The sequence below is a fragment of the Equus caballus genome, chromosome 19 (genome assembly GCF_041296265.1).
Source record: "Equus caballus isolate H_3958 breed thoroughbred chromosome 19, TB-T2T, whole genome shotgun sequence".
NCBI classification, from domain to species: Eukaryota; Metazoa; Chordata; class Mammalia; order Perissodactyla; family Equidae; genus Equus; species Equus caballus.
This window is the reverse complement of record NC_091702.1, coordinates 38,781,956-38,799,463: the sequence shown is the minus strand read 5'-3', so window position 1 is coordinate 38,799,463 and position 17,508 is coordinate 38,781,956. Positions and strand designations below refer to the sequence as shown.

At 39.9% G+C, this 17,508-nt stretch overlaps 1 protein-coding gene across 2 annotated transcripts in view; it reads right to left on the bottom strand.

Moving 5' to 3' along the window:
• The window catches only part of CCDC50 (coiled-coil domain containing 50), a 69,458-nt gene extending 61,285 nt beyond the window's left edge, over nt 1-8,173 (bottom strand). For both annotated transcript variants that reach the window (XM_023623499.2, XM_023623500.2), the window contains exon 1: nt 7,519-8,173. In XM_023623499.2, the coding sequence (XP_023479267.1) occupies nt 7,519-7,567 (49 nt within the window). In that variant the 5' untranslated portion in view covers nt 7,568-8,173. The remainder of the gene's footprint in view (nt 1-7,518) is intronic.
• Between the last annotated feature and the right edge of the window lie 9,335 nt (nt 8,174-17,508).

Below are 17,508 nucleotides of genomic sequence, written 5' to 3'. Positions count from 1 at the left end.
ATAGAGAAATGACTTATTACTGCAAAAACCGAAGAAATGAGAGTAGGGAGGATCCCTGGATTAGGGTGGCCCCAGTCTCCTCTGTCAGTAGATTCCAAATGTCCACTGTGTACATCCAAGTGTATAATCTGGGTCTAAAAACTATAGATTCCTGGGACTGCCTCCAAGAGATTCAGCTGCTATCAAGTAGGACTAGAAATGTGTTTATAGTAAAGCTCTCCACATCATTTTAACCATGCACCAAGGTTTAAAAGTCATTGCCATTTGCAAAACATACATCTGATAAAAGACTTGAATCCAGAGTATGTGAAGAACTTTCAAAACTCAATAAAAAGAAAAGTCTGATTTCTTAGTTAAAAAAGTCAAAAGCTTAGAACACACACTTCAACAAATGATATAAGAATAGAAAATAAGAGGGGGCGGCCGGGTGGTGCAGTGGTTAAGTCTGCAGGTTCCACTTCAGCCACCCGGGGTTCGCTGGTTCGGATCCTGGGTGGCGATCTACAGACCACTTGTGAAACCATGCTGTGGCAGGCATCCCACATATAAAATAGAGGAAGATGGGCACAGGTGTTAGCTCAGGGTCAGTCTTCCTCAGCAAAAAGAGGAGGACTGGCAGTGGATGTTAGCTCAGGGCTAATCTTCCTCAAAAAAATAAATGAATAAAAAGAACAGCAAATAAGCACAAGAAAAAAGCTCAACATTATTAGTCACTAGAGAAACGCAAATTACAGGCACTTGAGATAGCATGACACACCTACTAAAACAGCTAAAATTAAAAAAAAGACCCCGACAATACAAAGTGTGGGCAAGGATGCAGAGCCACTGGAGCTCACATACATGGCTGGTGGGAATGCAAAATGGTATGGCCACTTTGAAAAACAGTTTGGCAGTTTCTTCCAAAGCTAAACACACATTAACCACACGACCCAGAAGGTGCTTACCAAGGAGAAATGAAAATTTACACCCACCAAAAAAAAAAACCTGTACACAAACATTTATAGCGACTTTATTTATAACCACCAAAAGTGAAATTAACCCAAAGGTTCTTCAATCAGTGATTGGATAAGCAAACTGTACAGCCATAATCAGAAACCCAGCAATAAAAACGAACAGAATTACTGATACACACAACATAATATCACATACATTACACTAAGTGAAAAAGGCAAACTCAAAAAGCTACTTAATGTATGATCCCATTTATACAACATTTTTGCAAAGGCAAAACTATAGGGGCAGAAAACAAACCAGTGGCTGGCGGGGGTGAGGAAAAAGGGTGAAGTTTAGGGGTTATGTAACTGCTCTGTATCTTGATTGTTGTGGTCGTTACAAGACTCTACATATTTGTCAAAACTCAGAACTGTATACTAAGAAGGATGAATTTTTACTGTATGTAAATTATACCTCAAGGGTTTTAACTGAAAAGAAAAAAGAAACACTGATGTATAAACAAGATTGGTTATACACTGGTTCTGGTTTATCAGAAAGTCTTCACTTTTCATGTCCGTGTCTGGTTACCAACTATCACGGGCATACCTACATAGCTCAATGTGTACTTTTTTTTCATAAAATGATGGCAAAACAGACAGTTCTCGTGTGTGTGTGTGTGTGTGTGTGTGTGTGTTTGTCATGTCCTTTTAAAACTGGGAACTCTTTCGCACTGGTTTCTAAATTCAAACATCTCGGAATAAACACTCCAAATAATCTCCAAGGTCCTTCTGAATATAAAAACCAATTATCCTATATAGGTCTTATCCAAAATCTAGGGTATCCTAATTTTACAGTTTTGAAGCACAGGACCGCTTTAAATGGGTCATTAGTTAAAACCATTAATCCAACAGCCCTTTCAGTGGCTACTTCTGAAACTGCAAATATAGCTACGATAAGGGGTTTTTTTTCGCCCCTATAGGCCAGGGTAGTCATTTTAAAATATGCTCCTGTACTTAGAGAACTGGGATTCCAAGCAGAGTTTACTTAACTTTTGTGGTATCTCTAAGTGCTTTCTTCTTGAGCAGAATATCACACTGCCTTTTGTTACTGAGGCAAAATTCGTTTATCTCAAAAAACTCCTACGTCCTTTACAAGAACTGAGGAAAGACCACAGCCTACGGCTTTCTTTGAGTTTATTTCCCTAATATGTTTAATCTTAAAGTGTCCAAATCTTTAAACATTAGCTCCTTCAGGTTGAGTGTACCAGAGAAGAAATTCATTTTTTAGGTAGAAAAAAACACTGAGGCAGGAGTGCAACCTCCTATAGTTTACCCAGTAATTGATTTGCTGAATCAAAATAAAACCTAAAAAAGTTTTTAACTAAAAAGCAAAATAAAACCAACGTTAACTCATTAACATTCATATCAAACATTATCCCTAAAATAACTTCAAAAATCTCTGAAACTGTTTTGTCATTCATTATTTTCATTTTACTGTTTTAAGCATATGACAGTATTAATGAAACACATCAGGAAAGACTTGTATGTATCTACAGAATAATTTAAAAGAAGAGGGGGAGGGGAAAAAAGGAAAGAGAAGAAGGGGCGGGGAAGAACAGAGGAAGGAAGGCTGAACAGTGTGAAAATTCACAGTTTTAAACTTTTCTAATTCTAGGCCCCGATACACCAATTCCTAGCTATTCAGTCTTTGTGGTTTGGTACCACTGACTTCCTCATCCTGGCCCTCAAATTTTCATCTGGAAAATGAGGAGGCTGGCCGAGATGAGTGGTTTTTAATGCTTTCTACTCTGAGATCCTTTTTTTAAGTACCAATTAACTTTACAGTCTCCCACAAGGGAGAAACTGTCCTTCAAGGACCTGTTTTAAAAAAAATTAATGATTGCAGAAATGCTGATTAAAAGAATTTTTATTTTACAAATAACAGCTATATCCCTTTTATAAAAATCACTGATTCATTTAAGAAAGTTATTTCATACTTGCATATAGCAATAACTGAAGGGTTTTTTTCCCCTTACCTGAGAGGCATTTTGGGTGCACAGACGACTTTAGAAGGTTCTTTACAACTCCTTGAACTCCACACACCTGCCTCTCCACCACAGTGAAGACCATACCCAGGCACTAAAGGGCATTTTTTACTGTGAAACTATTCTCAAGCAATAAGTGGCATACAGCACATAAACTGTTTGTTTGTTTTTTTAAATGCGTATCTAAGATTCTTTCCAGCTTCCAAAGGGTGATGTTCCTTTGTACTCAAGGAAAAAAAATTAAACCTATTACTTAATAAAAATCAAAACCATAAAATAGCATTTGACAAGTGTTTTTACTAAAATTTTATTTTTAATAATGATTACCTCCAAGGCCAGACAGAAGAGCATGGAATTACTTTTTTACTTTCTGTGTTACACATACCTATGTCAGATGAATTCTAACACACCTATGAGAAAATAAACATTAGAAAAACAGATTAAAAGTTTTTATAAATTTAATAGTGGCATTATGATATGTGATACTCATGGTTAAAAGGCTTTATCTCTGCCCTTTAAGAGCTCACACTCTGAGAAGGAATATGAAATAATTATGCCCGAGACAGGATTCCTGAACCAACAGGGAGCATCTGAGAACACATTTATTCATTCGCTCATTCATTCATTCACACATTCAAATATTTGCTGAATGTTTGCTGAATAGCTGCTGCCTATGTAAAAGACCTGACCCCAGATGACGGTGAAGAAAGATAAACAAGACATAAACCTCCCAACTCAAGGACATCCAGCCGTGGTCTCATTAAAAAACAACCGCCAAAAACAACTGCTGTGGAATTTTGAAGAAAAGAGAAAGTGAGTTTGCCCCGGAGCCTGGTAACGTACATCTCACAGACTGCAGTCCCATTAGACATCTAGCATGCATGTGATGTGCTTTAGATCCTTGGGAATACTGGGCTAACTGGCTGCACCAGATGTAATTCTGTAACTTTCCCTTAAAGTTCTGGATTTATGCCATTAATTTAATTTACCCTATTATGCCACTGGGTTGTCCTGGGCCTAAAAATCAATCAGTGCTTTCTAGGTATATTTCTGAAAAAGTATTAACTTTTATCTTTCATGAAAGAAAAAGGATTTGCTCTCAGAATAGCTAGCTACCTTTACTTCAAGAAACAAGTCACTTCTAGACGCAGTGATTTCCGATGCTACGCGTGCACACCCACACATACACACACACAGAGTTAACCAACTTTGGAGATGGTGGAAACTTCCATCTGACGCATACATAACACAAAATAAAATCCCCTACTGCTACAAGGAAAGGAAAAAGAAGGCTGGCACTGGGAGAGGATGGGAGGGGTGAAACAGAAATGCTAAATGGCTAAAAGTGGGAAAACTCCAACACCTAAAAAATTGCAAAGGAATTAATAAAGTTTGAAAGGGTCTAGAAACGGCTTTGACGGACAGGCTAATACTCTTAGACCAGAACTGTAAGATAATGTGAAACCTTTGTTAGATGAGGGAAACGGCAAGATCACAGCGCTAAGAGAGCAATTCAAATTAAGTCATAATAAGGAATCTAACTGAAGAGAGTAAAAAGTAAAGTGGGGAGTCCCCATTGTTGTTTCAGAAAGAAAATTCAGCAAAATTGAAACTAAAATTGACCCAAAGTGTAAGTCTGTTAATTGATGAAAAGTGTTCAGTTTTAGAAAAACATATGCCCAGCTCTGATCTAAACTAAGAAACTTTCAGAATTTTGTTGGAACACGACTTTACCTTTGCCTACTATTCATAAATTGCATGACGCATTTCAGTTATACATCTACTGATTTAAAAACATGGCTGGGAATTATCTCCAATCTTGCTGCATAGACCTCATATGTTTCAGAAGAAATAAAGCATTATTCTTAAGCATCGGCAATAGTATTTCTATTATAAAAAGTAATGGTTGTTCCAAATACGCTTTTAAACCAGAAATAATGAAGTGTGTGGACACTCAGTTAGACTTAATTCTTTTCACCTACATATGAACTCAAAAGTGTCCCTCTGTCTCCCATCTTAAAAGATTTCCCAAGGGAAAAATACCACCATAGTCTTTTTTTTTAAAGGTCTGTCCAAATGATGAATATTTTTGACCGTCTTCAAACTAAGTAGGCAAGCATTAGATTTCAACCTAGAAATGGAAATTTTCAAGTATTCCCTTTTCCTCATGTCAGCTGCTACCCAAGACCTCTACTGAGATGTGAAACAAAGGTCACAGGGCTCCCCGCCCCTTCCTAGAGAAAACACAGCAGGCAGGGGCAGACACCCACTGCACTATTCTTCTCAATCTCTATTGGAATCTAACCCATGATCCCAAATCATAATTGTATATAAACCCACCAAAGGTTTAAACTGAAAAGAGAAGTGGAGGACACAGATTTCTAAAAATGGAGTTTAAAAACTGTGCCAGAATATTAAGCAAATTACTACTAAACTTCCTTCTCAAACTGAGTTGGAGTTTCAGTTATTAAGAACAGTCTCAATGTTTGTGTATGTTTTACCCAATCATGGGAACCAGCTTTATTCTCTTTAATTAGATCCAAAGACATTGTTACGGAGTAAATGGATCATAATTAAGAGTTTATTAGAGAAAGATACACTTTATTAGACTGCAGTACTTCCCAGATCAAAAAGTACACCATTAGGTCGTTCCCACTACATCATTTCCAGAAAAGTTAGAAGCTTACAAAGACATCGATCTTCTCAACAATTTCTGACCACCTTCAAAATCAATCAATATTTAATTCTAACTTAATGAAAGAGCCCCACTAAATTTCCTTACCCCTTTACCACATTATGTAAACTGGATTGCCAAACACCGTATTACACAAAATGAAAGCCAATTCGAATGTGTTAAACTCCAAAGTTTTGCAAGGGAAAAATCTCGAACTCTTTTAGATGGAAAGTGTTTGATGAACCCCTTGAAAAATACACTAGAACAAATCATTCATGTCTTGGTTAGAAACCAGAAGATTTAAGAGTAATATAAATGCACATACAGAAAATGAGTTTCAAGTTTGTTCCAGGTCACTGACATGTATACTTGGCTGAGTAAATCAAAGCACTATATGATTTTTTTTTTTAGTTTCAATATGGTAGAATACTTTACATGTTAAGGTTGTGTTTAACTCCAACTGTCATTTTACTCATCCCCCACTCCCAAAGAAGCACTACACAGTACATAAGAATCGCTGTTTCTCTAGAGACATCCAACACACACAGACACCTCATTCTCAAAAGACTTAGGACAACCAGACAACTTCAAAGGACTTTCAAAGTGTAGATTTGCCTTTCCTATCACTCACGCTCCAGTCTTGACAGTGCTGTAAAAACTATATTTACATGTGAATGCCAGAATCTTCACCAAAGCCAGGCTGGGAACTGAAAGGATGAAAAATACTACTGCTAAAATCTCAGGCCTAAGCTCTAATACCCTTCAGGAACAATAGGACAGGCCCAGCTCCAGTAAAAATTCTACAGAAAACCAGTGACTCGGTCTCCTAGTGTTTGGAACTCTGGGAAAGAAAGCAGTCAAGCTTTCTTGGAATTTGGGGGTTGGCCGGTGCATCCACAAGGCCATTTGAGTCAAATCAAACTGACAATGAAACACGCAGTTCCAAGAAAGCAAAGATCCTTATTTTCAATTCTACATTCCCAAGACACCACAGGCCACAATGCTCAGCTGAAACAAATGACATCCACAACAAAGAGAACCTTTACAAGGCCAGAGAGCACTTTGGAACTTCTGAGCTTCCTAGGGCCAAAAAAGAGCTTAAGATAACTAAAGATTAAGGTGATCCAGCAGCGAAAATGCGAGGTCTTGGGGCAAGTGACCAAGACCAGGGAAGGGAAGTCAAAGGACTACTTGCTGGTAGCCCAGTCAGACAAGTACTAAGCTTTATTTTCTGGATATCAGTATAGGGAGCCACTAAAAATCAAGGTCACCTGTCAGTCCCCTATTCCCCGTCCCTCACTGCTTTTCGCAGGAAAAAGCTTATAGCAGCTTCCCATGCGCCGCCCGCTCTGGGCAGTGCCAAGACTCAACTTTTAAACCTTGAGGAAGGTGGGAAAGTCAGCCAGCCAGACGCTGAGCTAGAAAAAGTAGAGAGGAGGGAAAGAGTCAAGTTTCAAAACAAAGGCTCCACAAGGAACTGGATGTCAACCCCTCCCCTGTGCTAGCCTTCACGCCAACTAGGATGTGCCTTGATTTTTAAGAACACAAATTAAGTCCAACTTGGCGAGCCCTGGAGCGTCCATGAAGGGCTGTGCTTAGTGCCTGGAACACTTGCACAACCACTTGATGAGGGTGGTGCTATCCTCTCTTCCCCGATCTCCTTAAACAGGAAAAACCCGAGGCTTACAACCTAAGGGACTTGCCCAAGGTCCCACAATACAGCCTCCCTTCCGTCTCCTTCCCGGCCAGGGCAGGCCAGCACCCGTGGGCGCCGGGCCGCGGGGCCGAAGGACGCCGCCCCTGCCCCGAGAGGACCGGGACCGGCGGAGGGGAGGGGCCCCGCGCGCGCTCCACGCCCGGCCCCTACCTTCCTTGACTCCCGGCAGCTTGGACTGGTCGATGCCGACTTCAGCCATGTTGGCCCGGGGTCCGGCTGCCCCCAGCCGCCCCGCTGCCCGGCCGCCGCCGGCCCCGAGCGCGGCCCCGCGCGCAGCAACAGCAGCAGCAGCGCCCGACGCGGCGCAAAGTCCAAGCGGCAGCGCGCGCGGGCCCGAGGAGGGCGGGCCGCCGGGCAAGGGCTGGCGACAAAGGCGGCGGGAGACGGGCGCCGGCGCCCCAGGCGGCGGCCCAGCTGCCCCGCCGCAGCCACCTGCTCGCGCACCCCCGGCCCGGATCGATACCAAATAGCCGGCGCCCGGAAATGGACCCGGGCCGGCCAGTACGGAGGGAGAGAGGAGACAGAAAGGCGGGCGGGCGGGCCTGGGTGGGGAGGGGGAGGGGAGAGGGAGGGGGAGGGGAGCTGCAGGTCTGGAACCGCAGTTGCGAGTGGCTGGCGAGCTGAGATCGGCTCCCGCGGCCGCCTCCCTGCTGGCTCCTTTGTGCCGGGTGACGCGCCTGAGGCTGAGGCCCCGCTGTGCCCCCGCCCCCAGCCCTGCCTCCCTCCCAAAGGAGGGTCGCGTCTTTCGGTGGGAGCTTTGTGTCCTGAAGGCCTCAAAAAAAAGGCCACGGGGGTCGTCCAGAACGGAATCATTAGTGTCAGCGGTGCCGTCAGCATTCTGTGCTTTGGTTCTGGGGCGGATTTCCGCGGCATGCTTACGGTGTGCCTGGCTCTCCCGGGCCTTCTTTGCCTCCCGGGATTAAAGACAAGCTAATATAGGGGCACAAAAAATCCTCTAATACAACGTATAGAACTAGAGAGCAGCTGATAAAAATCTGGGCCAGTTTAGAGAAGAGAGTGTTCACAACCAGCTGGGGGAACTGAGTCATTCATTCATCAAAAACGCATGAATGTCTACCAAGTGTGATGTTAGGTACTGGGGGTGATAAAACGTGTGTCAGACATCTCTTATGGCATGTCACACATTGGACTATAATTGGGACATTTGTATCTCCCCGAAATAGACATTTCCTGTCTGCATCTCCTAGCAACAGAATTCTCCCGTCCTTTGGGAAACCCTCCTCAGGAGCGAGTGGGCTCCTCTGCCAAGCATGTGCAATCATAGAGCCTCTCCTCTTGGCTACCACCACCAGTCTTCCATCCTCTTCCACCCACACATGTTCATTTAAGGATGGGTGTGTGACCAAGACAGAAGACTTCCCTGGAATTATTACATAAAGAGGGATAGATAAGCATTCTATTTCCTGTGGGGAAGGTTTGCCCTCACTAGTAGACAATGAAGCCAAAGTGAAGACAGAAACAAAGATAAGAGAAAGAAGAGGGCATATTCTGATGTTCCCACAATAGCAAACCAGGAGGTCCCTGGAGCAGCCGGGGTTCCTGCAGCTTCTGGATTCTAGGATCTACCCCCAGCATCCTCTGAATTTAAACCGGTACTTTTACTATCTTAAGCTAGTAAAAATTGACTTTTTGTCACTCACAGCTCAAAGAGCCCCAGTATGAGAAACCACATGGAGGAGGTTTTATTTGGACTTGACGTTGAAAAAACAAGCAGACTTTAGGCTAGCAAAAATTTAGAAGACTTTCTAGGCCAGAAGGTGGCAAACTATGGCCCACAGGCGAAGTCTAGCCCACTGGATTTGAATGACTGCTTTTTATGTGTTTAAATGATTATATTTTAAGTGGTTATATAAATACAACATACTGTTTTCAATTTTGCCTCTTAGGTCTCACAGTGTAAAATATTTACTATTGGACTTTTTTCGGAAAAAGTTTGCTGATCCCCGTACTAGGCAGAAAGAACACCTAGTAAGTTAAATGTATGAATAGGAAGGAGGTGATATTAGGTACTTTTAAGGGGATTTTTCAGTTCCCTGCCTTCTAGTGACTTTTTTTTTTGACTTCCTGCAGTCGTAGAGAATATTTATAATAACAGTATTCTCTGTTTCCCTCCTCAAGTCCATTGTCTCTGTTTCTCTGTCATGCTCTGCCCTGGAAGGCTGACATGAATACATCACCAGGCTTCCTTGCCCTGTAGCTTCCTGTTGAGTTGGACCAGTACAAAGCATTGGCAGAAAATCAAAAGGAGGGAGAAAGGAAATATCAGGGTATGTATTACACTCTCCTCCCCCTCATATACTAGGCCAAAATTTTGGCCGTACTGTGCCCCTCTGACTACAATGCCTGTCTAGAGGCCTCTGTTCCATGCCTCTAGCTCTCATGGGTCTCCTACCTTTTCCCTCCTTTGCCCCTTCAGGCGTGGGATGGTAATGGCTTGCCATTGTTGCTCGTTCCCTTAACTGTCTCCACACCTCTGTAAATAGACCCTTCATTATATTCTTTTCAGTTAAGCCGTTTTGAGTATCTTCTGTTTCCTGCCTAGACTCTGACCAATATGGAAAGATATGCCAAAGGGTCATTGCTTTGTTTTCCTTAAAAATGTCCACATTTCTAATCTCTCCATAAGATCATAAGACATAGTCATCTATTCACATGATCTTCACTTCCTATTTTCCCAGCCTTTCTTGAACCCATTCCTATCGTACTTTTTAGCCCCCAACTCCAAAAAAGCTGTTTTTATTAGCATTAGCAATGACCTTCATGTTCTCAAATCCAGAGGTCAATTCTCAGCCCTCCTCTTACTGGCTAATTGTTACCATGAAATAGATATGATCCTACCCCCCGTCTTGAAACATACTTTTGGTTTGGTTTTGCTTTTTGTATTTGGGATTATCTCCTGTTTCCCAAGACAATTCTCCACCACTGGCCACATTGTTGAAAAGTGACTTAAGCCAATGAAAGCTCAGTTTTGGGGTTCTATCGGATAGTGGTATCTGCCAATTATTGGAGATAGTTATAGGCTAGCAACTCCACCCAAAATCTCCTTACCAGGTTACAAAGAAAGTAAGTCTGAAACCGAATTCATTCGTATATATATCAATATCCATATATATATGTATACATATATTTATTTATTACCAAGTAGGTACAAAGAAATCATAAAACTTGCTCTGAACACTTGGTAAAGCCCAATTTCTTATCCTTTTGTGGGCTCTGACTACGTGGTCCCTAAAAGACTTGTGCAAACACAGACATTATTTTGGAATCATGCTTGGGAACCGTTGCAAAAAGTAAAGGCCGAAAGTCTCCCTTGGTTCTTATACCCTGTTCAAACAAGAGTGAGGAGTTTCTTTAAAATGTTTCAGCCAATCCATATATTTCAAATACCCACAATTTTAAACACATTTCTAATATTCATTAAATTATGCTATAAAATTTCTGGTATTAATCTAAAATTTTAAAAAGTAACTTAAGTCCTTATTATAATTTCTTTTAGAGAGTAGTTTTCTGGTAAAATTCTAGGTTACAATACCCTCAACTTGTAATCCTAGTTAGGCAACTGGACACCCTTATAAGGTATACCAAAACTGAACACACACACATATGTGCACTCACATGTACACATACTCACAATCCTATATCATATTCTTTAGGGGTTCCTCCCAATTTCCTAGACCTTTAAATGTTGGAGTGTTTCAGGCAGCACTTCAGTTCTCAAACTTCTCCTTCCTAACTGTTCTTATTCTTTTGGGTAATTCATTCAGTCTTTTTGCTTTAATGACTAACTCTTAAGGTAAATCAAATTGCCCATATGACACCTTTTTGACTGAAAAAATTTACAGCTCATATGGTTCAACCTAATATTCTGATGACTCCAAAATTTATATTTTCAACCCAACTCTCTCCTGAATTCCATACTATTGTATCCAGCTGCCTACTTTTCATAGTCCTTTGAATGTTAATTGGCTGTTATAGACTAAATGTTTGTGTCCCCCCACGATTCATATTTTGAAGTCCTAACCCCCAACTTGATGGTTTTTGAAGCTGGAGCCTTTGGGAGGTGATTAGGTTTTAATGAGGTCCTGAGTGTGGGGCTCCCCATGATGGGATTAGTGTCTCTATGAGAAGAGGGACAAAGACCAGAGCTCCCTCTCTCTCCATATCCCGGCACAGACAGAAGGTGGCCATCTGCCAACCAGGAAGAGACTTCTTACCTGGAACCAAATCTGCTGGCATCTTGATTTTGGACTCCCCAGCCTCCAGAACTGTGAGAAATAAAGCCACCCAAGCCGACTAATACATTGGCAATTAAGCATGAATGACTAAAACTGACCTCTTCAGTACCTCCTGCTCCTTCTGTATACTTCATCTCTTTAGAGAACACCTCCACTCACACAGCTGCTCAGGTCTAAAATGTTAGTCATCTATTGGCTCCTGTTTGTCTTTCACACCCCATGTTAGTAAATTTAGTCAACTAAAGGCTCAAAATATAACTGCAACTTGATTACATCTCATTACCTGACTACTACCTCCATAATCTGAACTCTCATTCTCTCTCTCTTGGATTTCTATCATACTCTTCTTTCAAGGTTTCTTATTGCTGACCTTGTTCCCCCACAGCAACTAGAGAGACTGCATTTTAAAATGTAAGTCAGAGCATGGCATTCCTTTGTACATAAACTTTCAATGACATGTCTTCTTCTGAATGCAATCTGAAGTGCTTACCATAATCTACTAGAGTCACCCCTCACTACTCTGACCTCATATCTTTTCTCTCATCCTCTCACTCACTGCCCTCCACTCACACTGACCTCCTTGGTGTTTCTTGAGTAAGCCATGCATATTGTTGCTTCAGAGCCTTTTCATTTAATTGGTCTCTCTTCCTGCAAAGTCTCCGTCCTCAAATGCCACCTTCTCAGAGAGACTTTCCCTGACCTTGTCTAAAATGGTTATCCAATCCCTGTTGTTCCATATTTTGCCCACTCTTTTTTTCTCCAAGTCACTTATCCCTGCAAATGTTGTATGTTTATAGGTTTACTTATTATGTCTGTCCAATCTACCAAGAGGATTGGAACATTGTCTATGGATTGATACTGTATCCTCAGTACATATAATAGCTGCGTACAAATATATTTTGAGTAAGTTGTTGGATAAAGCATTTGGTGAAGAATTATTAAAGGAGATCATGACTATGCCGACCAAATGATATTTTTTTAAAAAGAAAATTTTTAAGAAAAATGTGTTTTTCAGAAATGAATTTTAAGAAAAGAATCTAGACCTTAATAGACAGCAGACGTGATTTAAAAGAGTTAGAGAAACAACTACACAGCTAGTTTAAAAAGAGAGAAATCTCTCTTTGCAAGAGGAAACTTTAACTTATACCACCATGTCCTGAAGCCTATTTGTTAAGAGCCATTTATATATTATAGATAAATACATTGCTAGTGTGAAAAAGAAGGAAAAGAAAATGGGTAAATTATGAACACCAGTGTCATTTGGCAGATTTTTCCATGGTTTCCACGAGAGTTCAGGCAAGAGACAATGATGAAGAAGTTGAGTCTGTATGGAGCCAGGACAACGGAATCTCATCCAGGCGACTTGGCAGGGACTAGGGAGGGATGTCAACAGTTTTCACATTCAAGGATATTAAGCACACTGGCACAGGTACTGATGAGTGCAAGGAGCATAATGTAAGGAGGACCATGAACTAACACAGAGCTAAAGCAAGATTCAGCAATGTGAGCTGTGGTAAAAGTTCCTCATCTCTGGGCTGCAAACATCTTGTATACTGGTGTTATTATGATAAGTTCCACAAAGTCATATACACAACAATAATTATCTGCTGGCTGCATAATATATAAATATCTCATAAAGCATATTTCTATTTTTTAAATGAACACAAGTACAGTGATTAATAAACATAAATTTATTTACAAGTAGTATTAAGATTAGTGTAACATCTTGTGTTGTGTATTTTTTTCAACTAAAGACTACTAAAAACAATTGCGTATGGAGAGAGGTCTTAATTAAAAGGAGATCTTCAACCTGGAAGAGATTGGAATCCACTCTTAAAGGATGAGCCACACAGTCAGGTTTTCTGCATGAGACACATAATTTAGGAAACTTCTTTTCTACATGTTATTTTTCCTATGAAACCTGTAACTAGAAGGGCAGGGCTATAAATTCAAAGTGGGAGAAGGAAAAAGAATGAATTTTTGCAGCTCAAGCTGTCAGCAATGTGATAATCTTAGAAGAGTCTTGGGTAAACACATCTAGGGAATCCCTGTCCTATAACACATTTGTGAGATTTCTCAATATTTTGCTTGGCTCTCTGTGGAGAATGCTGGAAGTCTGAAAGGCATTCAGTGCTAGAGAGAGCTGTACTGAAAGTATAAAAGTATAAATGAGAAGTATACACATTGAGTACAGTGGCTGCCTCTGAGTGGGAGGGACAGTAAGACAGAATGTGGGAAAATGTGTCATAGATTACATTTGCAGAAATGACCACAACATCGGTTCCTATCACACATGGCCTCCTGCAATATGACATCGTAACCCTTCATCAAAATGGAGGCATTAAGAATGCTAGGCAACTTCTGTTTTTATGCTCTGAAAGAAGTCAGTTGCTTTGAAGGATATCTGACTATCCTAATATTTCTATGTTGTGAGAAGCTCAACTTGCCATGTGGAGAGGCTATGTGGAAGGGAACCAAGACCCCCAGGCAACATCCCCAGTGGAGCTCCCAGTTGACAACTAACACCAAGATGATTGCCAAGCATTTTGGAAATGGATCTTCAAAAGCCAGTTGAGACATTCCAAGTGAATCCATGTGGGAAAGAAATAAGCTGTCCTTGCCCAATTTGTGGAATAGTAAACAAATAAGTGAATGTTATTGTTTAAATCTAATAAGCTATAGAGTGGTATATTATGCAGCAATAGATAACCGAAAGAGTATGTTTTAACTAAATCTGTAAAGTTTCGATTCTTTGAGAAAAGATCACATAGTTGAGACAAATATGGGAAAATACTGACCACGAATCTGAATGTGATGCATTGGTGACTATTACATTTTCTAGTTTTTTTCTTTACATAGGAAATATTACATATTTCATAATTCAAAATTTAAAAACGTAATTAGACTTGCTCTTCTGGCTAGGATAGAGTAAATAGTTCCAAAGGTGTCCTCCCTCCATAAACAATGATAAAGCTGGAGAAATAGGTGGCAATTGTTTTCAAGTACAGGGCATTAGGTAGAATGATCCCTGAGAGAAGATGACTGCATGAAGTGAGCCTCTCATGCCATTGCCAATGCTGGAGATTGGTACAATTGTCCAACTTTTATACGGGGAGTGGGGTCCAAGCAGAGTCTCTCTGGGGAGGTAGTGCTGCTGACACAATCGGAACTTGTAGGGTAGGGTACTGAAGAAGAGGGTGCTGCACACAGGAGTTCCCAAGTCCTTGGTCAAAGGCTGAGTTGCGTATACTCAAGATGAAACACTATGAGGCCTAACAGAGAGCAGCATCCACAAAGAAGATAAAGGAATAGTGATTCTAGAGGTCACTGGTTGTTGGGAAAAGTTAGATCAAAGACCTACTTAGAGTGAAGAGATCTCATCAGCACACCTGGCATTCAGATAAGATAGTGAAGAGGCCATAAATTATATGGATAGCCTACTTGCAAAGGCTGTTCTGGAGCTAACCTGTCAAAGCCTAAAACCAAGCTTTGACAGAAGGAAGAAGAGCTTCTAGGAAATAGCTATGTGCCAGCTCAAAACTCAGCAATCATTAAAAAAAAGGGCAATCTAATCCAGACTCTTTACAATGTATCTTTCACAACGTCCACTAAAAGTTACTAGATGTACAAAGTAGTAGGAAAATGTGGTGAATAATCAAGAAAAAAGCAATCGGTTAACACAGATGCCAAGATGACCCAGATGTTGGAATTAGCAGGCAAGGATATAAAGAGGCTATTACTATCAGTTATTATAAATATTTTTAAGGACTTAAAGCAAAATATATGGTTATAAAGAATGAACAGCTGGGGAATCTCATTAGAGAATAGAAACTATACAAAAATCAGTGAACAGATATAGAGTTTTAGCAGATAAAAAGTAAGAAACAAATGGAAATTCTAGAAGCAAAAAGGATAATATCTAAAGTGAAAAAAATCACTGGATGGGCTTGGTAGTAGTATGGAGATGGTAGAATAAAGACTGTGAATTTGAGAACAGATCAATAGAAGTTACTTAATCTGAAAAAACAGAAAATTGTTTTTTTAAAATAAGTCTCAGGTAACAGTGGTATAATATCATACTGTTTATAATTCAGTACTTAAAGATCCAGAGTGGAGAAAGAGAGAATGAGGCAGAAAAAATTATTGAGAGAATAACAGTTGAAAGTTTCCCAGATTTCATTTCAAAACATCAATCTACGGGTCCAAGAAGCTCAGGAAACCCCAAAAAAGAGAGATATAAAGAAAAAGCATCTGGGCCGTTCTAGCCCAAAAACTAACAACCACAGATGAAGAGAAAATCTTCAAAGCAGCCGAAGAAAAATGGCACATTACATACAAGGGAATGATTATGTAAATAATGACTGTCTTCTAATTATAAACAATACGGGCCAGAAAATAATAAAATTACAACTTTAAAGTGATAACAACAACAAATACCTGTCAAGTCAGTGTTCATGTGTAGCAAAATTATCCTTCAAAAATAAAGATAAAATAAAGATATTTTCTGATAAATGAAAACTAGGAAAATTTGTAACCACCGTATCTACACTACAAGAAATATAAAAAGAAGCTCAAGGCTAAAGTAAAGGATAACAAATGGAGTTTCAGATTTGAGGGAAGAAAGAAAATCTAAACATGAGGATAAGTTTTCAACAGGCTAGCTTCTTTTATTTTTTCTCTTTATTTCTCTAAAAGACAATTTATTGTTTAAAGCAAAAAAGAAAAAAATCATTGTAAGGTAGTGTTTATAAAGTATGTAGAAGTAAAATTTAGGACAATAAAAGCACAAAGTAATGGGTGGATAAATGAAATTAAATTCCTATGAGGTTAAAGTGTAAAAGATTCAGATAAGTTAGGAGGAGGGAACACTACTCAATTCATTTAATGTGTCCAGCATACACTGAGTACAAAACCTGATGGAGATATTATATGAAAAGAACAATATAGACCAATATCCCTTGTTAAGATAGACACAAAGTCCTAAACAAAATATTGGTAGATCAAATCTAGAAATATGTAAAAGAAATAATACATAAACAGCAATTGAGGTTACTCAGGAACCCAAAATTAGTTTAACATTCAAGAATCAGTCAATGTGATTCAATATCTTGATCATCTCTATAGATATTATCAAAAACAATTTTGACAAAATGCCACGCCAATTCATAATTTGAAAAAAAAGAAAGCAACTCTCAGCAGACTAGGAATAGAAGGAAGCTTCCTTAGTATCATAAAAGGTATGTGTGAAAAACATATAGCTTGGTGAAACATTGTACTGCTGCTATGATTGGAAGCAGTGAAAGTATATTAACTCTCCCTACCTTTATACAACATTTTACCGTGCAACATTCCACAGTGCAATAGGAAAGAAAGAGAATAAAATACACTCATTGGAAAAGAAGTAAACTTTATTTATATATGATATTGCTTAAATAGAAAACCTAAGAAATCTGCAAAGCAACTATTAGAAATAATAAATTTAGCAAAGGCACAGAGTATGAGGTCAATATATAAAAAACCAATTGTTTTTCTATATACTAGCAACCATTAGACAATACAATTTTTAAAAGTCTAATTACTGTAGCATCAAAACCTAAAATTCTTAGGAATAAGTTAACAAATAAATGCAAGACTTCTAGGCTGAACACTACAAAAAATTGCTCATGGGGGCTGGCCCTGTGGTGTAGTGGTTAAGTTCAGCATGATCTGCTTTGGTGGCCCAGGTTTGCGGGTTCAGATTCCGGGCACGGACCTACACTCATCAGCCATGCTGTGGCAATGACCCGCATACAAAATAGAGGAAGATTGGCCCAGACGTTAGCTCAGTTCTAATCTTCCTCAAGCACAAAAAGAGGAGGATTGGCCACAGACGTTAGCTCAGGGT